Source organism: Periplaneta americana, chromosome 16 (genome assembly GCF_040183065.1).
Source record: "Periplaneta americana isolate PAMFEO1 chromosome 16, P.americana_PAMFEO1_priV1, whole genome shotgun sequence".
Taxonomy (NCBI): domain Eukaryota; kingdom Metazoa; phylum Arthropoda; class Insecta; order Blattodea; family Blattidae; genus Periplaneta; species Periplaneta americana.
Window position 1 is genome coordinate 184,062,320 of NC_091132.1, and position 27,641 is coordinate 184,089,960.

The following is a 27,641-nucleotide window of genomic DNA, read 5'->3' on the forward strand; positions in this document are numbered from 1 at the left end:
CATATAATGCACTCTTTTTTGATAGCACGATAGACTTGCCGATGGAGTATGAAAGTCAGTTTTTTGACGCGTGTTTATGTTATGAACTGTTGAATTAGATACAAAGTTTTCACGATTACATACGAGGAAGTTCATTAATGAAAAAATATACTGACAAGCCATGGGCATTAATTGTAGTTTTTTTTAAATGGTCCTACACGATTCCCTAGATTTGGAACCTACTACTAGATATTATTTAATTAATCTTTCTTGTCGTAGGAATATACTAATACTAGCCACTGGCATAACTCAGTCGACTAAGGTGCTTGCCTGCCGATCCGGAGTTGCACTCAGGCACGGGTTCGATTCCCACTTTGAGGTGATTACCTGGTTGGGTTTTTTCCGAGGTTTTCCCCAAATGTAAGACGAATGTCAGGTAATTTATGGCTAATCCTCGGCCTCATCTCGCCAAATACCACCTCGCTATCACCACTCCCATCGACGCTAAATTACCTAGTAGTTGGTACAATGTCGTTAAATAACCAAGTTATATATACAGAGTGTTTCAAAAATACGGGGCATAATTTCAGGTATGTATTTCCCACATGTAGACAATCAAAATAGTTCATTACAACATGTGTCCGGAAATGCTTTTATTTCCGAGTTATGGCCTTCACAACATTGAAATTCACTGGAACGTTTTTCTTTCTGCAGGTCATTGCCGTCAAAGGAGACATTAAGAGGGCACTCTGACAATTCATTCCGAGGCAAAGGTTACATTCAGTGTTGTGTAGGCGTTAGACTGTGCGACATGTATTCAAATCAAGAGCTGGCAGATATATACTTCATGTACGGTAAGGCGGACGGCAATGCTGCGCTGGCTCGTCGTTTGTACCAGGAGAGGTACCCACAGCGACACTGTCCAGATCGGAAGACATTTGTACGTCTCCATTACCGTCTGTGCGAGTATGGAAAATTTAACTCTCCTGGTTTGGGAAGGGGACGACCAAGATCTACAACTCCAGAAGTACAGGAGGAGATTCTGGAGGCTGTGAACATGACTCCTTCTATCAGCACACGAAGGGTAGCGTTGCAAGTCATTGTTCCTCATACGATTTGGAATCCTTCAGAATCGAATTGTGGCATGTTCTGAGGACATACGCAATACTCCTGGAGTTTGGGATCGTGTTCGCAGGTCAATAAGACATCGATGTGAGGTCTGTATTCAAGCAGGAGGTGGACATTTTGAACATCTTCTGTAATGAAGCATTTCCGGACACATGTTGTAATGAACTATTTTGATTGTCTACATGTGGGAAATACATACCTGACATTATGCCCCGTATTTTTAAACACCCTGTATATATATATATATATATATATATATATATATATATATATATATATATATATATATACTGTTGCTATCTGTAGAATTTCCCCAGAATATTATTCCAAAATTCATTACCGAGTGGAAGTATGCGAAGTACATTGTTTTTAAGGTATTGATATTTACTCTTTTTTGCATAGATCTAATAGCAAAAAATAGCTGAATTTAGTTTGGGGGTAATTTATTTAATATGATTATTCCAATTTAACACATTATCGATTTGTAAGACAAGAAATTTGGTGATTGTTGTTTTTATTAGGGACCTATTGTTAATTATTGCACTTGAAATTTGCGAAGTTGAATTTGGGCAGGATTTAAATTCAATTATGTTAGTTTTGTTACAATTGAATACAAATTTATTGACTGAGAACCAGTCACATATTTTGAAGAGATTTCCTCTGTTGAAGATTGGAATGTGTTGGAGTTATTGGCTGTAATTACTATACTTGTGTCATCTGCAAATAATATGGGATGACCTACATCTCTTTATTAGGGAGCAAGATCATTTACGAACACTAGAAAAAGTAGGGAACCATATTGAAAGAAAGAAAGAAAGAAAAGGTGGGTCTCTAGTAGTACAGAAGAATATATCATGCCGCATCTTTCCCTTTGGCTTATGGCTCGTGTACCTTAATTTTTTTGTCAGACAACTTGGAGTCGCTATTGTGCCCTTAGTTCACCAGACAGCATTAGAATTGAGAGCACTGCATCACATAAAGCACGTCACCATGCTAGCTAGAGGTGTTGCCTGTTTGTTCACCCTGTGCACTGTTAGAGGATGTAAGGATGTACTCAGAGCTCACAGAGACAAACTATTACCTGTCAGACTCTCAAAGATCCCAGTGATAGCACATATCGAGTTCGCTGTGGCCAAAATCCTGTTTTGTTATATCTTCCTCATCATTTACAGAAGTGCGGTATACTAATATATCCGTGTGATCTTACAAGAAGAACTCTTAGGCTGGTGAGGTCAGGAGATCTTGGTGACCAAGAAACTACAGCCAATCTAAATGTCTGGAAAGACATTGTCCAGGAACTCAGGGACATTATGTGTGAAATGTGCAAGATGGCATTCATGCTGCAACAACGTGCATTTCCTTACCTCTAAGGGAACCTCCTCCGGTAAAGGGGGAGGGTTTCTTGAGGAGGTGCTGGTAGGTTTTGCCATTCAGACAGGCTGAAAGTAAGGGGCAGCTAACTAACAGCACTTCTGATTCTAACAACGTCTAGCAGACTAATAGTGCAATCCCGACTCAAAGTTGTCTGACAAAAAAAATTGTTTTGGCCTATTCTACCATCCATTAAATTTAATACACGGACTTCTGGGACACCCAATATATGTCCAATAATTATTCTATATGAAGATAAATAATATCGACATGTACATGCTTATCTTTTAATTAATATATCTTACGGCAGGCGTGGATTTAGAGGGGAGGGGGTAAACAGGACCCTGAGATCTTGCCTTTGGAATTTACCTTGTCAAAATATCATAATAAGAGTGAAAAAATACAGGCCTGTACCAGTATTCTTGGCTATGATGTACATAGTAATTTACCGGAATGAGTCACTCCTACATGATGCTTTTGCCATAAGCAGCACATATTCAAGAAATTACTGGGCCGGACAGGGTTTGTGGGAGCACTGCCCCCCCCCCCAAATTTATCTGAATTCCTTTTTTTTTTTTCTATTAACATTACAAAATATTGAATTCAAAATACTTTTCTTGCTTTTGTTTATGAATGGGATGTTATTTGTAAATGCTTCCATCGTACCATCTTCCTGGAAAATGGCTGTTTTCACAAAAAAATCTTTGGACTATGGTTGAAAATTTCCACTGCTTTAACATGGGACTATGATGTTTTTCTTTCACTAACATCTAATTCAGTAGATGGTTGCTGCAGACTTGTAACACAGGAGTACAGGCTGTTACAAAAGAAACGTTACACTGCTTCCATTCCTCAAACGAGATAAAGAAATTTTTATACATTCAGAAATTTAAAATAAATATAGTCTAGACACATGATCTGAAGACATTAATTCGTCAATTTAATAACAGAAACTTAATCATAAACGAAGCAAGAAAAGTCTTTTGCATTCAATATTTTTTAATGTTAATAGAAAAAAAAAGAGTTGAGACAAGTTTTGGGGGAGGGGGGGCAGTGTCCCTCATAATTCAGCCTATTTGCCGGTTAGCAAAACAAAACAGTTTTATTTAGAATATGACGGAATTAATTAGAAATGTCATATTTGTAGGGTCTGTTCAAGTCTTCAAGGTCCTGTCATGTTCTATGGAATAGACATGTTGGCAGCTCTACATGTGTATATATTTTTGGAGGAAGTTGGTAATTTGTTCAATTCAATATGGTGGACTGGGGACGCAGTTGTGTACAATAGCACTGTTGAATGTTTGAAATGTAAATTACAAAATGTAATATTATATTTATAATATATTGAATTTTGAAGCATAGAACACTATGATAATACTGTGAAAATTTTTCTCAGGTGACAACTGATTGTTGCAGGTAAATGTATACATTTGCGTAGGCCTATATCGTAATGTCGAAGTAGCAGTGTTCCATTGTGTATGATCGTAAGTGGAATTAAGTTTTGATCGAAAATTCACATATAGGCAATATTACATGTGTAATTATTGCAGGTTAATTTATATATATATATATATATATATATATATATATATATATATATATATATTTATACATGTTGCTTTCACGTAATGTAGCCTATAGAAAGAAATAGGTTATGTTGTGGTTGTACAGAATAACAAAGCATTTTTAAATTTTGTAATGCCAGTGATAATTAAATTGAGTTGCAGTATAATATTCATGCAGAAATTTATAAAATGTGATTAATTTTAAACGCTGAGAGCCATGTTTGATAGGCCAAGTTTTGTGGAAGGTCTTTCAGGATCATGCAACAGAATGGAAATCATAAACTGCGAACTGGTAACCACATTACCACTATAATAAGCTCGCATTATGAGCATATAAAATTTTTCTTTTTCGTACTTGTATTGATTATTACATATTTTTGTTAATTTGTTACATTACGTACCTTCCTCGGAAGGAGGTTAGATTAGGAGAACAGGGATAATGGACTTGACAATTACTTGTGTCATTTTTACGCGAAGTACTTATCACTAATTTATTTCCTCACCAAACCCTACCTGTAGCTAAACTTATCACTGATGGAAGCTATTTGTCACCTATCTCCTCATCAGACCCAACCTAACCTTGTCACTGACAGTGGGGCTACTTTTCATGGCCAATCTTCGATATCTCCCCACACTATACGCGGGACCTCCCAAATACGAGTCTAAAATGCTATCGTCTGAGCAAACACTCTCGGTAATAATTATCTTTCTTTTGTTTATCGGTAATAAGTTTCCTATGGCAATGACTCCTCGTAAATTGGTCTACATAACTGGCTTATATGGGTGAATGTATCCGCCATTAGTTAAAAAAAAAAATAGGAAAAAAGAATTTAGTTCATTGGAGTAATGTGAGTGTAAATGGCAACTGTATTTTACAATATAGGCTATTGTACAGGGCTCCTACAAAAGACCTTTCCCGTTTCGAAAACATGTAATTTACGTTCTATGAATCTGAGGTGCATGAAAATAGTAACACTGAAAAGAGAAACTCAAGAAAGATGTTCATTGTGTCCCTTCTTGGTAACACAGCACATATCAAGCCTATAGTCAAGTTCCACGTAGGTACGCGGTTTTTCCGACCTCCAGGTTCTGAGGTTATGTCTGTTCACCTTACCAGAAAGATGAAAAGTGGCTTCGTCAGAAAACACCACGGAACGAATAAATTGATATTGTTTTCAATTGAAGTCTGCATACTTATGCAGAAATTTCTTTGTCCCCTGGTTTTAGGGTTTGCAGCAACTGTAGTCAGTACGGATGAAACCGCAAATGTTTGCGAAGAATCTTGCCTTAAAATCAGTGTACCATTTACGGATTGTAGGCCCACTGGGTGGATTTCACCAAACTTTGTCCGGTAATGCCATTGCACATTAACAGGGAACGGATTTATATGGACTAAAAATATATGAAATATGTAAATATATATGTAGTTATTTTTACCAAAATATGGAATTAAATATGGATTTTTACCAAAATATGGAATTAAATATGGACTTAAAATTATAAAAAAATGACTATGTACGTTAAATATTGGTACATTTTAATCAAACTAAACAAAAAATATAATGGACGTACCTTATCTTCCAATGTAGTTTCAACAAAACACAATTTTTATTGTCTGTTACCATAACAATAGGTTACAAACATTTCTTTCAAGTGCTGAAAAGTGAATCTTCTTCTATTGTCTCTGAGGATAGATTTATACTGACTAAAAGAGCGTTCGACGTCACAAGAAGTAACTGGTACATAATTCAATTTCACAATGTCTGCTGGGGATAAGTCCAAGTTAATCTTCACTGTTGATTCACCACTCATCACAGCAACAACCTTTTGTAGTTCTTCATATCCAGGGTTTTTTGAAAGTACAGTGTCCACCTTAGCTCTTACTGCATCTGCAACTTTACCTCTACCACGATTCAGTTGTTCCACAGTACTATTTATAATTTCAAAACTTTCAGATAGTGAAAGGTGCCTATTTTGGAGACTTTTGAGCGTTTTTATGATGCATGAAAATGTATGCTGAATGTGAGCTAAGTCATTCTTCACACTTATGTCACAGGTAACTGTTTTCGCAGTATCAATTGAGACTGCATCTTCAGAGTCCAATGCAAGGAGAACATTGTTAATAGAGTCTGTATGTTCGGCATAATATTCAACTGCTTCTAGCCATGTACCCCATCTAGTTAAAATTGGCTTTGGTGGCAATGGAATTTCAGGGTACATTTCTTTCAACACGTTAACTCTACTGGGAGCTTTGAGAAATACTTTTTTCACTGATGAAATCAACAAATCTACTTTAGGGAAATTGTCTCTGACCACTTCTGCCACACGATGAAATGCATGCGCCACACAAGTAAAATGAGTCAATTTAGGATATGCAACAGATAATGCTTGTCCAGCTTTGACCATATAAGGGGCAGCATCGCTAATAAAGAATAACACATTATCGTACATAATACCCTTTGGCCACAGGATACCCATAGCTTCGTTGAACAGTTTAACTATAGTTTTGTTATTGCACTTTTCTAGAACATCACAATGTAAAAGAATTCGTTCAGAATATTGTTCACTTAACAAACCGATAACTACATTACCAACAAGTCTACCTTCTTTGTCGGGAGTCTCATCAATGGAAACCCAAATTGAACTATCTTTAATTTCATCTCTTATCTTCTGTATTGTCTCATCGTAGATGGATGGAGCATACGTCTTCCTAAGTGTTGACTCATCCGGGATTGTATGTTGAGTATATTTTTCAAGGAATTCCCTGAAGACCTTATTCTTTAGTTTGTAGAGAGGAATATCAGCAGAGATGAGAGAACGGCACAGGTCGATGTTAAACTCAGATCTTACATTCGATGTTGTTGGTTGTGTTAAAAACAATTGTCTCTGCTTGGAATTTAGTTGTTTGTTGGCCTGATGTTTACTAGTTGTAATGTGTTGTTGCACCAGGAACTTTTGTGTAGATGATACTGCACACTGACACAAATTACAAAATAATATTTTATTGTCAGTTGATAAACCATCTTCTTTAAATTCTGAAATGTAACTTGTTAATTTTGATTTTAAATTGACTGAATGACGTACTTTTGGCATATTTACCGTCTTTATAGTATGATTTACAAAACTGAACCTATGTGTACTCTGACTGGCATTTAACTGTTGAGCTGCACAACTGAAGTCTGTTAAAAATTTTAAATTAAATTAATACAGTTTTGTAACTTACTTTCCCATTGTTGATAGGACTGCTAATTTTCAAATAACTCTGATGTTAAAGGGATTACTGAACATGTGTTTAAATCTCTATTGTTGAAATGTATTTTTAAAAGTTAATGGAATTTTGTTTTGTTTTATTGTTAAACCTAATATAATATGGACTGTTTTATATGAAATATGGAAAATATATGGAAATTAACGAAAATATGTACTAAACTCTAAAATATGGAAAAATATGGAAAATAAAAGTAGGATTTTTCAACCCTACACATTGTGAAACATAAAGATAATGCAAAATATAAATTATATTAGCTTTATAAGTAAATATGTATTTACATATAAATCCTTTCCCTGCACATTAATAATCGACTGGTTTACATGAAAATCAAGCTTTTCTGTCCTCTTTAGCAGCCATTTCGCCTCAACAATGAACAAATTTGTTGTTGTTTTCTAATGCCAGGCATTTGACAATAAAGTCATTTGACCTCTTGCACTCCAATATTTGTTAAATGGTAACTTGTAGCCGATTTAAGTGAACACCATATTTTAATGTTTTGGTGGCTACTTCATCCATACACAACCCCCAGAATGTCTGGAGAACCACACCTGCTGTTGGTCGACGGGTCCATTGGACCTAGTTGGGAGATCTTGTTGATCACAAGCTTTCCCTCCTTAAGCCACTGAAGGACGATTTTAGTGCCATAACAGGTCAGCACTAGGAACAGAAAAGTAGAAAGGGTAGGAAGGAAAGTGAAATGAACCCCTAGGCCTCGAATGCTCTAATACCATCGGGGTCAAAGAAAGTAAGAATTGAGTCAGAGGACTGGATAGGAAAGGGTAAAGAGGGAATTAGGTATTGAAAAGAGAAAAATTCGGTCATTAACTCATCAAGCTGACCAGTGCTAATTGATGAGTAGCCCCCCCTTTAGTTCAGCTTGTAAAATTATGCTTACTAACAGCTGCACCACGGGAACGTAGGGATGGGACATTGGGTATTTGTCCAGGTTGGTTCCTTAAAGCCTTCAATGGGAAGAATTAATGGCTCTCCCCCCTGTATTCGACAAATACCCTTTTGCGGCCACAAATTTGTTTATATGAGCTATTATGAGACAGTGTTACCAACTAGGAAAACAATGTTCATCATCAACATTGGCATTACTGCCCTTATAGTTTAGCCTTAGCCTCCCTCAGAACATCCGACCAATCACTCCTGTCTAATGCTCGTGTTATCCAACTTCTAATTCCAACGTTTGTTAGGTCAGCCTGAACATCATCCAGCCATCTTAATTTAGGTCGTCCGACTTTCCTTCTTCCTACTAGTAATGCATCTAGTAGAGCTTTGGGTGTGCGATTGTTCTCCATCTGGTTACGTGTCCCAGCCACTCTAACCTTCTGAGTTTTATGTCAACAACAATGTTGATATCTTTATATAATTCATATAACTAGTACAAACCCTAGTAATGCCGCACTTCGATTATTGTGACGTTTTGTTAAGTGACCTAAGTTCTGAACTGTCAGTCAAGTTACAGCGAGCTCAGAATATGTGCGTCAGATACGTGTGCAACATCCGACGATATGATCACATATCATTGTCCTTCGCAAGTCTCTCGTGGCTCCGACTTAAAGAAAGTAGAACTTTACACACTTTGTCTTTACTCTTTCGAATTGTGCACACTTCAACACCAAATTACCTTTCGTCTCGTTTCTCTTATCTATACTCAAACCACGACGTAAATACCAGATCACTTATCTGTGGCACGCTAAGTATACCTCTTCATAGAACATCTTGTTATTCATTATCTTTTACAATATCCACCTCGCGTCAATGGAATTCCTTGTCACAAAGTATTAGGGGCTGCAAGACAACAAACACCTTTAAGAATAGCTTAAAAGATAACCTTATTAGCATTTCACTCCAATCATACTGATTTAAAATATCACTGACTACATTGTTACTTTTTTCTTTAGACATCATCCTGATTGTGCTGTATTTTTATTGTCTCATAATAATCTCTTTCTATTATCTAATATTATTTGAAATATATTAACATTCTATGTATTTTAGTTTAATTCTGCTACACAGTTTATTTCAGTGTTTAATTAATAGTGCATAGTATTTTGTTGTTTAATTCGTAAATAACTCTTGTATACATGTAGGCCTAACTCTCATCTAAATCAAATTGTTAAATTCTTTGTAAGTTCATGCATATGTATATACACTTTTTGCTGGTTGAGTGGAAGAGAAGGCCTTACGGCCTTAACTCTGCCAGCTAAAATAAATCATTATTATTATTATTTTTATTATTATTATTATTATTATTATTATTATTATTATTATTATTATTATTATTATTATAACTCAGCATTTGTTCTAATTCGCCAAAACCCTTGCTCATAAGTAGGCCCAAAGATTTTTCGTAATACTTTCCTTTCCCAGGCATTTAAGATCTTTATTGCCCTTTCAGATAGAGTCCAGGTTTCACTTCCATATACTACTATTGGTTTATAATAGTTTTATATATTCTTATTTTAGCTTTTCTTGAGATACACCTGGACTTCATAGTTTTATTCAATGCCCAAAGATCTCGATTCCCAGCTGCAATCTTCTCTTTTATATCAGTCATAACATCATTATTGTCTTTCACTGTGGAACCCTGATACTTAAAACAGGAAACTCTATCAAAATTAGTATCATTTAAATTAATCTTATTAATATTGTCATTATTCATATTATACATGTATTTAGTTTTATCATTGTTAATTTCCAGACTGGCTTTGATTGCTTCAGCTTCTATTTGTTTGAGTATTTCATCCATTGTAATAATAATAATAATAATAATAATAATAATAATAATAATAATAATAATAAATAATCCGTGGTGCTACAGCCAGTGAAGGGCCTAGACCGACCTGCCGGCTGCTGGCCTCACGCCAACATGCCGGAGCAGAGGTGGAGGATCATCCAACCAGAATGGAGGTATAGTGTAGTTAGCACGATGATCCACCCAACCGTTATAGCTGGTATTCGCAACCGGATTTCGCTACCTATCGTAGCTCCCCAAGTGCATCACGATGCTGGGTGGGCACCGGTCCCATACACTGGCTGAAATTTCATAAGAAAATTTCTTCCCCCATGAGGAATCGAACTAGCGCGCATTCCATAACGCGAGTCCTAGGCGGGATTTATTATTTCAATGTACCGAAGTACATATGATATTTCCATGCAGATATTCTGCGTCATCATACGATGAAAGAGTAATGGAATGGAGAAAAATTCTCTCCGGCGCCGGGACTTGAACCCGGGTTTTCAGCTCTACGTGCTGATGCTTTATCCACTAAGCCACACCAGATACAACCCCGGCGTCGAACAGAATTGTCTCTGATTGAGTTCCAACTCTTGGGTTCCCTCTAGTGGCCGCCCTCTGCACTACGTCATAGATGTCTATGAACATAGGACCGAAGTCCACACATGTGCTGAGGTGCACTCGTTATGAGTGACTAGTTGGCTGGAATCCGACGGAATAAGCGCCGTCTTAAATCACTTCGTGATTTACGCATATCATATATTATTTCAATGTACCGAAGTACATATGATATTTCCATGCAGATATTCTGCGTCATCATACGATGAAAGAGTAATGGACACATGTGTGGACTTCGGTCCTATGTTCATAGACATCTATGACGAAGTGCAGAGGGCGGCCACTAGAGGGAACCCAAGAGTTGGAACTCAATCAGAGACAATTCTGTTCGACGCCGGGGTTGTATCCGGTGTGGCTTAGTGGATGAAGCATCAGCATGTAGAGCTGAAAACCCGGGTTCAAGTCCCGGCGCCGGAGAGAATTTTTCTCCATTCCATTACTCTTTCATCCTAGGCGGGATGCCTTAGACCGCGACGCCAAGGTGCGGGACTTTCATCCATTGTACTTACAGGAAAACAATGTTGCCATAACTAATCTTTTTGAGTTCCTCTTTCCATTGGTGCTATTTTCATGCACCTCAGATTCATAGAACGTAAATTACATGTGTTCGAAACCGGAGAGGTCTTTTTTAGGAGCCCTGTACATGCAGTTTGACATTTGTCATGCATCTGTTTTCATAAATATCAAGTGTATCTGTCACTACATATGGGTTTCTTGTAACTTCCAGGCTGCAACAATGGACTTGGTGAAGGTGGAGTCCGATTCATCAGACGGGCTCCAAGAAGATGAGGTGGAGCTTGAGTTGGAGATGGTGCACGCCCCTGCACTGGGAGTGAAGGTAAACCTCGGACCAGACACTGTGGTTGACAGAGGATTCATGCGGAGCGAGCTTCCCATTGAAGTGTTTCTTGTTCTTTCAGAAGGAGCCGCTGATAGACTTGGTGATCAAGCAGGAGTGCGAGGACGATGACTGTGAGATAGTTGCCGAAGTCAGGTCAGTACGGCTGGAGTAAGAGTGAATAATTTCTAGCTTTTTACTCTTCAATACGCGAGATATAAAGAACTAATATTTTGATATTGTATAAAATGAATCTAAATTTTTTTCTCGGTAATTCCGTTTTCAACACTTCTTATAGGGTAGACCAGGGTAATTGTAAACACTTTTCACTGATTTCAAATATATTTCAACATTACACAACCCTCAGTAACAGTAAGCCTGACAAAGAAACATTGTGTTATTTTTAGATCTTTCTCTCCCCTAAAAATGGGTTTAAAATAATAAGGTTGACATTTTTCATCTTTTAATTGCTAGTTTACATTTACCCCACCTGTTCACATCTGCCTCTTTGAGAGGGGGGTAATTGTAAACACCAATTTTCGCACGGGCTATCAGACACTGAACATTTTTTGTTCTCATTCATTCATTCATTCATTTATTATATTCCATAGATCTTACATGAGCAATGAAGCTTCAAGATGTGGAACAAGTAAAAATTTTACAATTTAATAATTTTCTACAATGATGAGGTGAGGTCCAAGGATTCGCCAAAAGATTAGTCTTCGATTGTGGAGAAGGCAGCCAGGAACTGATTTCCTCAAGCACATGCAATCAAGAATTTATTGAGGTGTTTACTCGATCAGTCGTGAGGGCCCGAGGTTGTTGTACTACAATTTCATCACCTTTTAATGCCTGATACTCAAAACAACCTTCCTAAAAGGTTACCATTTTGTTTTTATTTCAGGTAGCACAAAAAGCAGGGTAGGAAGTATTTGAGCATTTCAGTAAGGAAACATAACTTTGAAATAACACTTACTTACTTACTGGCTTTTAATGAATCCGGAGGTTCATTGCCGCCCTCACATAAGCCCACCTTTGGTCCCTATCCTGAGCAAGATTAATCCATTCTCTATCATCATATCCCACCTCCCTCAAATCCATTTTAATATTATCTTCCCATCTACGTCTTGGCCTTCCTAGAGGTCTTTTTCCCTCCGGCCTCCCAACTAACACTCTATATGCGTTTCTGGATTCGCCCATACGTGCTACATGCCCTGCCCATCTCAAACGTCTGGATTTAATGTTCCTAATTATGTCAGGTGAAGAATACAATGCGTGCAGTTCTGTGTTGTGTAACTTTCTCTATTCTCGTGTAACTTCATCCCTCTTAGCCCCAAATATTTTCCTAAGCACCTTATTCTCAAACAACCTTAATCTCTGTTCCTCTCTCAAAGTGAGAGTCCAAGTTTCACAACCATACAGAACAACTGTAATATAACTGTTTTATAAATTCTAACTTTCGGATTTTTTGACAGCAGACTGGATGATAAAAGCTTCTCAACCGAATAATAACAGGCATTTCTCATATTTATTCTGCGTTTAATTTCCTCCCGAGTATCATTTATATTTGTTACTGTTGCTCCAAGATATTTGAACTTCTCCACCTCTTGAAAAGATAAATTTCCAATTTTGATATTTCCATTTTGTACAATATTCTCGTCACGAGACATAATCATATACTTTGTCTTTTCGGGATTTACTTCCAAACCTAGTTCTTTACTTGCTTGCAGTAAAATTTCCGTGTTTTCCCTAATCGTTTGTGGATTTTCTCCTAACATATTCACGTCATCCGCATAGACAAGCAGCTGATGTAACTCGTTCAATTCCAAACCCTCTCTGTAACCCTTGAAATAACACAAATTTGTTAAATGAAATAATGCTTTGTTGTTGTTCAGTCAACTGTCCGAAGACAGGTCTGAACCTCACAAATGATACCAAGAAGATACCACTTATGAGGCAACTAACCCAGGAGATAATGGGGTAGGGTGTTCAGTTCCTTTCCCTCTTCATTGCATACATCGCCACCTAGATATAGACTTCACTAGTCAGAATTCAGATGCATACAAACAATTGAGCCATTTAAATGGAAAAGGCTGAAAGTGCCAAAACTTCAGAACATAGCTTTGTATCTGAAAACAGGTGATAATGACGTCCGCCAACAATGTGGGATATTATAGAAATTCTGTAAAGTATTGGTTTAGTTTCTAGAGCGAGTGATAGGTAGAGCTGAGGTTGAAGTCACTGTGAATGAAATCTGGGTAAGGGTGAATGTCCAAGCATCATGGTGATTGTGCCAAGTGCACGTCTAGTGCTTTGCTGGGACTCGCTGTGAACGTGTTTGTATTCTGAGTCTAAGATCAGTTGGCTATCAAATAAATGAACCTAGACCATCCTGTTAGTAAAGTGACTGTTTTTACTAAAGATATTATTAATTGGTCCAACAGAATAATATCTGTTATAGTGACAATTAATATTTGAGGAGAAAAATTCGCTCAAGCACCGGGAATCGAACCCGGGTCCTTGGTTCTACGTACCAAGCGCTCTGACCACTGAGCTAAGCCGAATTCAATCCACAGCACTGGACCAAACTCTCCCACAGTGTTTCCCTTTATTGGCGTGACTCCAAGTTAGGCATATATGTTGACTTTATCTACTTTAAGGGGAGAGGATGGTATTTTTTTTTTAACTTTTTTTCCTATTTGGTTTATAATATTATTTTTTTTTGTATGTAGAGAGCTCATAGCTGTAGCAACTCAACCAAATATAAATATTTTGAAAAAAGAAAATTATTTGGGGGCCCAAATTTGAAAAAAAATATACCACATGTAGGATTTTACTAAAACCGATATATCTAAACCATTTTTAAAGATAGATTCAAACAGTTTTTTGCAATGTACTTGCAAAAGCATGTTCTACAATCTGTCTGTAACAGAATTTTGATATTAGTCCCTACATTTGTAAAATAAGCAATTAAAATTTTATGACACTTTTTAAATATTTTTTGGAAACAAACGGACGTATTTTTAAAATGAAATCCAGAGAAAAGTTTCCTAATAGTCTAAATAATGTGTGTTCTAAATTTCGTGCATGTATCTTTAATAGTTCAGAAATTATATCCGTTTTTGTTTGGCAATGTAAGAAAAAAACGAAGTTACTGGAAACCGATCAAAGGGGGTATGTGATTTAAAAATTCATAGCGCAGGAAGTTTAAAAATGCCGTCTCAGCACCCAACAAGTGCACAAATACCCACAAAATGCTATGCTATGTATTCCACACATCACAGAGTATTTTAAAGAATTTTTTTTTTTTTAAATTTACACATTTTCCACCAAAAAATACCATCCTCTCCCCTTAAAGAGGTGCCCATAAAGAGAAGTTTGACTATGTAATGTTTTATAAGAACATTTTTACTTTTTGTCTATCAGTGGTGGCTGCTGATCATGTTGCAGCGTTGCACAACAACCAAGTTTTTCCCGCACATTAAAATATTGTATATATTGAATAACTAAACAGATTTTACGTTTCCTTCTCATCGAATTGAAATATATACGTATTTTTATTTATAGATCATTCAAGAATTCGAGTATAAAATAATCAGCATTTATAAAATTCATCAAATTGTGAATACTTCAGAAGTGGTCGTTGTGTGGCTGAAGCAACAGCCAGATTCGTGTAGCGGCTGGTATTGAAGGTAGGCTCAGTTCAGAGTTCCCTATCCCAGCAGTTAACACAGCTGGTCGCGGCACAGCTCTTGAAACAACCAGAAGCAATTAGTTCTTGTATTTGCCTGTAAATTGCAGAAGTGGCCATTCCGAACGGACACAGTCGCTGGATGACTCGTGACTTGAGACGAAATTTTCAGATTTTTTTCCGAGTCTTTGATTCTCACGTGGTTTCTCACTTCCTGACTTCCTGTTTCCTGACCAACGTGTAGCTAGGTGAGCACGTGGTCCAGTCATTTTATAATCGTGTGAAAGTCATTTAATCCTCTCTTAAATATTTAGTTTTTGTTGGATTAAGTAGTTTTATGTGAATTGTGCTGCATAATACAATTTTTTTTATTGGATGTGATATTTCCGATAAGTTTGTGACATAGGTACGTAGGCATATAACGTTATGAATTTTGTAAGTTGTTTAAAAAACAGGAACTTTTCTGGAGCTTAATGAGTATTATATGAATTGTGGTAGTTATCACAATTTTTATAGTGCAGTGATGTTTTCTTCAAGTTTGTGATATACGTGCGTTTACCATTATGAATTCTGTAAATAGTTTGCAAAACAAGAACTTCTCTGTACTTTCTGACGAAGAAAAATAAAAAATTAAAGAACTTGGTAGACCATTGCCTGATGTAAATATTGTCCAGACAGTTACTACACGGAAAAGACAGCTCAAGAGAATTTTTAGAAAGGAAATTTACAATAATCATGACTGGCTTTGTGGTTGTGAAGTGAAAAACGCACTGTTTTGTTTTCCGTGTATTTTGTTTGATGGGAAACAGTCGTGGACAAGAACGGACATTACTGATATCAATCATTTAAGTACCAGCATTGGATTAAAATGTTCATGACCATGTACTGATAAAGGTAACTAATTCTACCCCTCTCATCACAGAAAGTGCAACACCTAGACCCAAACTTCACCAGCCGCCACTGCTGACTATATTACTTTCTTATTAGAATGGTGTATTGTTGTATAAGAATGATAGAGTGACTGTATTTCTTGAAGGACTGTACAGTCACTTTTCCTCAATTCTTATCGCTTCTACAAGCATTAGAAGAAATCTGATTGACAATGCTCTGCTTGCCCTCTCGAGATTTAAAGTTAATACAAACAAGTGTAGCTATTCTCTTTTGTCTGTACAGCGATTTTTTCTCAAACATGATGGCTTTAATTCATAGTTCAGTAGAATCCCTCTTAAGACAGACACCCCTATTCCTGACCACTATTATTTGGCATGGAATATTATTCTCATAAGACCAATGTATTTTGTCCCTCTTTAAGACAACCACCCTTTCCCCAACCAACGACCGTGGATTTTGACCGCAAAACAAATGGTTTTTCCCCTTTTAAGGCGACCAGAATTAAAATAAAATTGGAAATACTGTAGTATTATTCCTATACAGTATTCTTAGAATAAAAAAACCAGATGCTTCACTCTCGCCCTGCCCGCAGGCCGCTTCCAGTCATTCTATCCATCCTCTCAGGTAGTTGTATTGTGTCATCTTTAGAATGTTAATAATAATGGCATTTCAGCACCAGCAAGGAACAATAAAGCCAGGTTCACTGTTCAAGGTTACTGCTAAGTTATTTTCCTAATTGCATGTCAAAAGATACAGTAAGTCTGTCTGACAATTTACAATATCACTTCTGACAAAAGGTTTAGGAAAGATGGTTTAGATATATCGGTTTTAGTAAAATCCTACATGGGGTATATTTTTTTCAAATTCGGGCCCCCAAATAATTTTCTTTTTTCAAAATATTTATATTTGGTTGAGTTGCTACAGCTATGAGCTCTCTACATACAAAAAAATAATATGTATGAATTTTGACAATACAGTACCCTAACAAGTTCTTGGCCTACCTGAGAAACTTAATTTAAAAGGGCAATTAAAGATGCTCTTGGCAGTATTGCAATGCACAGGTCTCTAGCTTTTGAATTAGAAAATAAAATGTTTTATCATTTAATCATTGAAGTGGAAAAAGAATATGAAAACATTATCATCGATATACGTTTGAAAAATTTAGTACAAACATTCATTTTGAAATACACCATGAAAAATGATTAACTTGGTATGCAAAGTAATTTATATTTCTAATTTTACTGTAGTACTGCAGCCTACTTTTTGTTTCATTATACAGTATTATAGAATATCACTATTAAATGTACGATTCATTGTGTATGATAAGTTACACTTGAATTTTTAGTCTCTTATGAATCCTAAGAAATCTGAAAAGGTTGAGCTTTAAATCCTTAATTAGGGTATATGCTAAATTTAAATACTGTACAAATCTAAATTGTTGATACCTCCTTAAGAAGATCACCCCTCTAGACGACCATTTTTATGTGCAATTTCTGGTGGTTGGCTTAAAGAGGTTTCACTGTCATATATTCAGGGAAGCCCTGAAGGTTGAAAAATTAATAACACAATTAGAAAATAAGAGATTACAATGCTTTGGGCACCTTAACAGAATGGAAAGGGAAAGGCTGCCAAAGGGAATATTACATTTAAAAGTGAAAGGAAGACGACCAATGGGAAGACCATGCGAAAGATGGCTAGATCAAATTCAGAAAAACTTACAAGAACGGGAATACAAGTGGGATGAAATAAACAGGAAAAAAAGCTTGGAAAGACAGAGATGAATGGAGGGATATTTGGAATGAACCTTCCGAAAGGAGGACACGATAAGAGGATGATGAATAATATGATATACGAAAATAATGTAAAATAATGATTGTCATAAAGTTGTTGTTGTTGTTTTCTAATGCCAGGCGTTTGACAATAAAGTCATTTGACCTCTTGCACTCTAATATTTTTCAAAGATATTATCGCGGTCAGCCACTGAAGCACAGAGTTTGAGGTGTTCCGAATCCATTTCTTTGTTTGAGTTGCATAATGGGCAGTTAGGGGACTGATATATTCCAATTCTATGCAGATGTTTGGCCAAACAATCATGGCCTGTTGTCAATCTAAATGCAGCTATAGACAAGTGAAAATGGCAAATTGTAGCCGATTTAAGTGAACACCATATTTTAATGTTTTGGTGGCTACTTCATCCACACACAACCCCCAGAATGTCTGGAGGACCACACCTGCTGTTGGTCGCCGGGTCCACTGGACCTAGTTGGGAGATCTTGTTGATCACCAGCTTTCCTTCCTTAAGCCACTGGAGGACGATTTTAGTGCCACAGCAGGTCATCACTAGGAACAGAAAAGTAGAAAGAGGAGGAAGGAAAGTGAAATGAACTCCTAGGCCTCGAATGCTCTAATGCCGTCAGTGTCAAAGAAAGTAAGAGTTCAGTCAGAGGACTGGATAGGAAAGGGTAAAGAGGGAATTAGGTATTAAATAGAGGAAATTTAATACCAAATTCAGTTATTAACTCATCAAGCTGACCAGTGCTACTTGATGAGTAGCCCCTCCCTTTAGTTCAGTTTGTAAAATTGTGCTTACTAACAGCTGCACCACGGGAAGGTAGGGATGGGACATTGGGTATTTGTCCAGGTTGGTTCCTTAAAGCCTTCAATGGGTAGGATTAATGGCTCTCCCTCCTGTATCCGACAGATACCCTTTTGCAGCCAATTGTCATAAAGTCATTATGTTTATTAAATTCATTTTTTTTTATTTTTCTTTAAATGTACTAATTACTAATTACATATTGTATAACAATATTTACATTCATACCATTTTAATTTTCTAACCATTTTTAAACTTCCTTCACCTTCATGTATGGAATGTATAAGTTAAGGGTATATGTACGTGAACGACCACAAATATTATCAGAAAATGCAGGCTCTAAATTTGTAAAATTTTATAAGAAAATGAATTCACAATTGGACAAGAATTACAAGGTACCACAACAAAACTTATTAGAACTCAAATATCTGATAAAAGTATAGAAAAGGTTACTAATAATATTTTTTAGAATTCACTTATTACTATAAATTAAATTTTTCAAAATTTGAAAATTTTACACATATTATTTCATAACTTCACAACCATTAGAGACAGAATTCAGAAATTTTGTAGATTTAACATGCATTAATGCAAAAAGTAGACTACAATAATGCCCATTTCTTTCAAAATAGAAAAATTAGGTCACAAAACATTATTTAAATTTTAATATATATTATATAGGACAAATAAAAAATTAACTGTATTAAAATAAGCAATTCTACATCTCTGAGAGTAGTTTACTTTTCAGAAATAAGTGTTTATTACATGCAGGAAAAATATTGAAGATGTCAGAGAGACCATAACAATGTTATGGTTACCCTTTGTTATAGTTCTATCAGATATTCAAGTTCTAATAAGTCTTGTTGTGGTATCTTGTAATTTTTGTCAAATTGTGAGTTATTTTTCTTATAAAATGTTAGAAATTTAGAGCCTGCATTTTCTGATAGAATTTGTGGTCCTTCACGTACATACACCCTATTTATTTCTCCAATAATGATAAGCTGCAGAATGCATTTGCATTCTCCCATGAAGGCGCAAGATGCGCGTAGACAAGAAAAAATAATGGTTAACAGATATTTTCACGAAACAGGTGCCCACTGTAATGCGCCACGTTAAATAATGTCAGTAGGACATGCTTCCTTTTAATTAGGCAACAAATTTTATGCAGTTTGCACACCAATGATATAAATAGGATGTTATGTAAACATTTCTTTCCCCAAATTCCTTAATGGTGGTTAAACTCGTAAGCAGAGCGATCATGAGTTACTTCCTCACTTGGTTGTGCAGTAAAACTCGTTGGTGGTTAAAGTTCCTCTTGTTGAAATGAACATTTACAATCCACGTAACTTCATTCTCACAGGTGTTTAAATAGCCTACATTCAGTTTCGGTTCTGTGAAATCAGAGCCCACTATCATGAAGTATCCATTATCGTCACAGCAATTTCATGATCTCAACATTGGTTTTATACTTCTTGAAAATTATTCTTGTTTTTATCAGCAGTAATTTCACTAGAGGTTTTGATTTACCCAGAGATTTAATTGACCATTACACGATTAGAAGAAAATATATGTAGAAGAAATAAAGTACTCCAATACAATAATACCCGTAGTTATTTATGGTACTTGTGAGGTAAGTGCATCTTTATTACACGAGTGCAATAAAGATTACGCTCACAAGTACCATACGTAATTTTATCCATGACCATAACGAAAAATTATGTTTTATAAAAGAAAATATGTTGAAAATAAGTCCTCATGTAATCACATACGATGGCATGGATTTTAGAATCAATACATGTACTAGGCAGGTCATGATGTAGGAGGCCATGATGAGTAAAGAATGGTATCTAAGGCATTGGATAAATAACAAATTAAAATTAATTATATAATTTTAATATATATTTTTTCACTTTAAACGTGTATTTTCGTCTTTTTGAAGTTTCGTGGATTATTTAGAAGTGTTCACGGGCCTAATGTGATTAAAATAATTTCACATTTTACTTCTGTAAACTTAAGAGGAATATTAAAACTTAATTAATCATCGTGTCTGTTTAGCTCAGTTAGCTAACGCGTGTTGTTTTAAAATCCTATAAACCCAATTTCGTAGGTTCAAGTCTCCTCGTATCCCAAAAGGTAAATTATTACAAAATTTTAAAAAGATGCATATTAGATATGGATGTAATGTACAAATTACGACGTAGCCGATAGAGAAAAGAGAAGGAGATTGAGTGTATGTAGAATTTATTATATATAAGAAATGGTAATAAAGAAGTAGAGGTAGTGACATCTAGTAACTAATATATTAACTTCTTGAGTAATAGTTCAATGGAAAAGTATACGTGTGTACCCGGGTACTAGGAAAATACTAATGAACTGTGAGATAAAGTTCAAACTGTGAGGTAAAGTCTTTATCTCACTAGTGAAATAAAGTAATGTTGAATAAAAGCCTACTTTACAAACGCAAAAGTATTTAGTAAAGGCATGTTTTTCGTTATGGTCATGGATAAAATATTAATTGACTCACTAAAATTCTATTTCACTAATGTTAGCTTCACCAAAACGTTTGAACGGAGCCACCATTTTCAGTTGACTATACGGTAAACAAATGACGATCGGAAAGCATGTTTTATAGAACTGTAAAAAATGTGCAGTTTTAAATGTTGGCAAACAAAGAAACAAGTGATAGGAAAGTGATAAAAACAGAAGAAAGCGCTTTTGAAAGTCACTTTCCTGGAAACTGCAGTTCCCTTGTCGCATTCTGTTTAATGGTAGGACTGTCATCACACCAACACCCTTTGAGTTTCATGTTTAGCCAGAGAAACAAGAAAAAGTCTGTGGGAGCCAAATCTAGAGAATAGGGAGGATGGAGCAATCCAGAGATTTTTTTAGGCCAGATGTTCTTGGATGGAGAAGGCACAATGGGCCAGTGCATTGTCATGGTGGAAGATCCAACTCTGATTCTGAAACAATTCGGGATGCTTTCTTCACACTTTCTAGCGTAAATGTATTAAAACTTCTTTGTAGATGTAATGGTTAATTGTCTGGCCCCTGGGAACAGATTCATAGTATACCATACCTCTAATGTCAAAGAAAACAATCAGCATTGTTTTGACATTTGACTTCACTTGTCTCGCTTTCTTGCGCCGAAGAGAAATTGGTGACTTCCATTGTGAGGATTGAGCCTTTGTTTCTGGATCCAGATTTGGTTCCTGCAGACTTTGTCTTGTTTCCCCGACTGAAAGTGAAACTCAAAGGGCATAGGTTCGATGACATTTCTGCCATTAAACAGAATGTGACAAGGGAACTAAACAGTCTCCAGGAAAGTGGCTTTCAAAAGTGCTTTGAAATGTGTCAGGGACGCTGGCAGATCTGTATTATATCAGGGGCGAATACTTTGAAGGAGACAAGCACTAGTTATGCTCTAAGTATCCCCATTGTTTTTATATTAAAACTATCTTAAAACTTTTTGATCAGATCTCGTACATGAAAGAATCTGTGTTAACCTCTTGACAGCGCCCATCTGTGCTGTGATTTTGAATTCATTATGAAACTCGACTGTGAAGGAAGAAACCAGTGGCAGTTATCATGGCAACATGGAGGGCTTCAACATCGCAGCCAAATAGCTGCAGACTATTAGGTTCTCTGATTCGTATTAATCTGGATGATTTTGACTTAGTATTACAACGAATAATTTCAAGGGAAAAATTGTTCCAGGGCCGGGTATTGATCCCGGGACCCTTCACTTAGTGCATGAATGCTCTGCCGACTGAGCTACCCAGGAATACACCCGACACCGTCCCAATTTTTCCCTTTATATCCATAAAGGGTAGATGATCAGATCTCAGTCTTGCATGAGCTGGCCTTCAAGCTGTTATAAAAAACACGACGACGGACCAGAAACCAAACTCTGTGTGACTCGAATTGTGGTTTTCTGTTAACGTACCCATATGTACGTCACTATATCAGCTACAATTTTTTGAAATACAGACGTGGACAAATTATTTACAAAATTGACGATTTTTATGACAATTCTGTTTACAAAATTTGACTTTTCAATTTAGACTACATTTGACAATTCTGCATATTTCCATCATTACAGTAGAGAGAAATATGCAAAAATGTCAACTGTAGTTTAAATTGAAGAGTCAAGTTTTGTAAAAATATATAATAAAAATCTTCTATTTTGCTAATAATTTGTAAATTAGCAAAAATGTCAACTGCAGTGAAGAGACAAATTTTGTAAAAATATAAAACAAAAATCTTCAGTTTTGCTAATAATTTGGAAATATCCAAAATGTCAACTGTAGTCCAAATTGAAGAATCGAATTTTGTAAAAATATACAATAAAAACCTTCAGTTTTGCTAATAATTTGTAAATATGCAAAAATATGAAATGCAGTCCAAATTGAAGAGTTAAATTTTGAAAAATACACAATAGAAATCTTCAATTTGTCTAATTATTTGGAAATACACAAAAATGTCAACTGTAGTCTAAATTGAAGAATCATATTTTGTAAAAATATATAATAAAAATCTTCAATTTTGCTAATAATTTGTCCACGTCTGTAATATATCAAAATATGAAATTTGTTATGCCCATGTATTGTGGATTGCTATCACCACCTCATGGAACATCCTCAAGTTGTAGATAGAGAAGACGGCCTCCAGATATGGAGGTTAGTGACGAATATATTGAATAAGCAGTCGTGCACAATTGATAAGGAGTGTCCTCCAACTTCAGGTTGAGCGAAGGACTAACAACCCACCACTGTAAAAAACAGCTTGTCACAAAACCCCAAAATAAGCCTCGAAATGTGACTAAAATAAATTTGAGGGAGGTAAGATATTGTGCTGGGGACTGAGGGAATGGCTTAATCTTGCTCAGGATAGGGACCATTGGCAGGCAGTAATGAAATTTCTGATTCTCTAAAAGCCATTTGTATGTATATATAAAATTTGTTATGCACTAAGACCTGCTTTTCTCACCAATGGTTGGTTTACCAGATACAGTAAAATTTCTTAAAATTCCTCGAAACTGGCACTCAATTAGTCGGAAATATCGAAATGGCATTTTTGCTGGACAAAAAAAAATATATATATATGTTTAAATCTGCCACGTTGGTACAGCCTGGGTCATCAGTGTTGCCACATTAGGAAGTTCACACAAATTTTATGTTCCATGAGTATTCGAATCTATATCTGTTTTTTTCGAAAGATAGGACAAGACAGTTAAGCAGCTGTGCTTGGTGCCAGTTAAAAGGGTGGTCATCTGGAGAAGTTTCACTGTATTATCAAACTACCCATAAACCTCAAGCGTTTTTTTCTTACTGCGTATACTTCAATTAGCGTATATTTCAATACATTTTAGTGCATAGATGCATTCATATTTTCTGGTTTATTAGTGCATAAAGTTCCAATTATTACAATATACTTTGTGCATGTAATCATAGAGGAAGGAATAATTATGAGCAAGTTTGATTAATTTTTCTTTATCATATTATCGTACCTAATTAAATCGCACTTTTTAGAATGGAACTAAGTCAAAATATGCTACTTTTCTGGAGAGCAAAAGAAACGTATTTTATGAATAAATACCAGTTTACCAGCGCCATATATAAATATCAACTTGATGTTAAAGATACAGGGAGAGGTTTGACTAAATGTGTTTCTCTGCCAGTTAGTGCGCATTGAAAGTGTTAATCATTTCATGAGTTAAAATAAAAATCGCAAATTTTGACTTAGTTCCTAAAAAGTGCGATTCAATTATACCCCAATACAAATCTAACAATAACCTTCAATTCACTAAAAATAATATTGCCACCAGAATGAGCTAGAATGCATACTATCATTTCTTTTCCTTGCAGCCTCACAAAAACATACAATCATACTTGTGATCATATCTTTAGAAAGACTGGCTAATAAGTGACGAGAAATCAAGCATGAGAAATGAGATATACTAAGGCTCCATCTGGAGATAAGTGCTTCTGTGTATGAACCATGGAATTAATACAGTTCTCACCAGAGGTGTCGGTTGTACAGTTTATTTGGACAAAGATACTCTCACAAGCCTGTTTATGCAACTTGCATGAGCGAATAAACAGCTGTTTGCAGAAGACAGATGCACACATTAACTTGTGATGTGTTTGTTCTTATGTTCTGCAGGCATACTGCTGTAGCAAGAGATGCTCTCAAGCCTGAAGAGGTGAATCTGTGTACTGAAGACATGCAGGATGAGGACTCTGCATTTGATGTGCTGTCGGGCGATGACAGACAAGATATCACATCATGGAACAAGACTGTCAGACGTAATGTGTTTGATGTGGGTAACACCACTCCTGTCTACAAACCCAGCAAGAGGAGCATCTCAAAGCGAGAGATCCACAACACGATAAGAGACTGGGACACGGAGGAAAGGAGAGCCTACAACGGGAGCGAAGAGGAGGCTGAAGACGAGGAGGAGAGTACGGAGAGTGACCAAGTGTACTACGAAGACGAGGAAACAGATGAGAGTGATGACGACGACAGTGAGGACGAACTGGAGGTTGTGAGCAAGAGGAAGAGAGGCAGGGAACTGGGACAGTCGTTCGAGTGGGCAGATGGACATTTCGAGCCAAAGGACATCGTATTCAAGAACAAACACACAGGCATTCAGAAGACTCTGGACGAGGAGATGGAGATTGTGGACTTCGTGAAAATGTTTCTGTGTGATGAATTGTTAGAGTTAATAGTAGGAGAGATGAACAGCTACCACAATAAAAAGCTTGCAACCGATGTAAATAATCAGTCATTAATAAAGTGGAAAGAGACTGATGTGGACGAGATGTATACGTTCCTAGCGATGTGTATGCTGATGGTGAGGAATAAGAAGATATCGGTGCATGAGTACTGGTCCACAGATCTGCTGCTGTCCTCGCCTGTCTTCCCAAAAATCATGTCTCAGAGCAGGTTCTGTTTTCTCATATCAGTGCTCAGACTGTATGGTGATGAGCAGAAATCCAAAGACAGACTGTTAAGAATCGAGAAAGTGTTATCAATAGTCCGGGACAAGTTCCGGGATGCATTCCAACCCTCTAGGAATCTCTTAATAAGGGAGCGATGGAGATTGGAGTCTCAGCCATCGAACACAGTGATCGGACGTCGTTTTAAAATGAGATTATTTGTGCTTTGTGATGTGGAGACAGGATACATTCTTGACTTTTTCCCCCACACCAAAGGGAAAGCCCAGGCTAGGTGCAGAGACGATATGGGAGAGACAGGAAGTATTGTTACTACGTTAATGAAACCTTACCTGCATCATGGGTATAACCTCTATGTTAAGAACTTGTACATCACACCTGCTCTTGCACACCATTTGGCTTGTAATAGTACAAATGTTTGTGGGAGAGTCCACGAAGCGTGTGAGGGAATGCCGAAATTCAGAAGGAAACTTTTGAAGGGAGAAGCAGACACAAAACACAGCGACAGCATGATGGCTCTGGCTTGGCGGGACATCTACATGCTGTCCACATTCCACAGCACCCCCAAGGCATCCGAAACACCAGCATGCATATTAGACTACAGTAAAAACACGACCGTGACAGATCACAAGGAGCTGTTACTGAGTGGATTGTCGTGTGTTTGTGAGGGAAAGTGGTACAAGCAGGTGTGTTTCCTGTTGGTGGATCTTTGTCTAGAAAATGCGTATCAGTTGTACCGACTCAAAGACGGACGTGATATGTGTTTTGTGGACTTCCAAATGGAGGCCGCTCGTCAGTTACTGGAACAGCATAATAAAACTTTGCCTGATAGGGCTAAAAGGTCCAAAACCACCAGGCTTAGCGGGAGACACTTTCCGTTGTATGTGCCGGGTAGGAATGATCTCCGACCGTGCTATGTGTGCAGCCATACGGTTCAGAGATCCAGACAGTATCGCGAGACGCATTACATGTGTGACAAGTGCAGCGTGGCATTGTGTGTGACACCCTGCTTCAGGGAATACCACACACAGGGCCACTACTGAGGCACTCAAATGTCGCATAGTTAAGAAGGGAATATCAAAAGAACATTCTTATTAGTCTTTGTACAAGGAACACTTCAAAAGTAATGTCTCTTCTTTTTTATTCCTTTCTTAATATTACTGGAGACCTATTATTATCCATCTAACTCAAGTAAAGCCTGATGTCAACAAATGCACGTGTTGAAACGGCTCGTGATTGGCTGTCTACTGCTGTACACATCTAAGCATAAAGAATATAGGCCAATATATTTTATATTATATCATTTATTTTTAATTTTCACGTGCTATAAAATAATAAAAACTATGTTAAATAAATAATTCTATTTTATTTTCATATATATTTACCATAACATTGCCTTCTATGCCCAAGGTTGCGGGTTCGATCCCGGTTTTTTTTAACACCATAAGATTACATTATCATTTGCCATCACCCATTAAATGATGCATTCAATGGCTGCGTCTAGGATGAAGTCATTTGGAAAAAGCTTAAAAGAAAAACATGTGTTTTGAAAGCATAACATAGAAGTTTAAATTTTTTATAAACTTTCTTCATATATTATTATACTTAAAGTAACAATGAAAATAAATAAACTTTGAATCCTAAAAAAAAAAAAAAAAAAAAAAAAACTAAACCGAGGTGACTTTGACCCACTGAAATACATTTTTAAATGTTCTTTTGCTGGTTTCTTGTGAAAATTTTGGAGATAAAGCTCCAAATTTCATATGTGAGTCCGGGAACATTTCGTAAAAGCATTTCAACTATCATGATAGTCACTGATAGTAGCACATGTGATAAAACTTAGTTCAAAACTGTGGATCAAAGTTACCTGGCACATGGGGTTACTTTGACCCATCTGTGTTTTCTCATATAACCATAGTAAAATTAAACTGGGCCAATGCAATACAGCACCTGGGAAACTAAACTACGAAATGGCAACAATATTCTTAAAAATA

The 27,641-nt window shown here is 36.4% G+C and overlaps 1 protein-coding gene across 3 annotated transcripts; it reads left to right on the plus strand.

Moving 5' to 3' along the window:
* The first annotated feature begins 3,550 nt into the window (after positions 1-3,550).
* On the plus strand, positions 3,551-27,080 carry LOC138692211 (piggyBac transposable element-derived protein 4-like). Of its 3 annotated transcripts, XM_069815311.1 has the most exons (5): positions 3,552-3,786; positions 3,875-3,894; positions 11,406-11,516; positions 11,599-11,672; positions 24,854-27,080. In XM_069815311.1, exons 3-5 carry the CDS (start codon positions 11,415-11,417, stop codon positions 26,688-26,690), a joined length of 2,013 nt encoding a protein of 670 aa, XP_069671412.1. In that variant the 5' UTR covers positions 3,552-3,786; positions 3,875-3,894; positions 11,406-11,414; the 3' UTR covers positions 26,691-27,080. The 3 variants fall into 3 exon arrangements, with proteins under 3 accessions (XP_069671413.1, XP_069671412.1, XP_069671411.1); XM_069815312.1 differs by lacking the exon at positions 3,875-3,894 and having other exon boundaries at positions 3,551-3,786; XM_069815310.1 differs by having other exon boundaries at positions 3,553-3,894; positions 24,854-27,079.
* Positions 27,081-27,641: the final 561 nt, after the last annotated feature.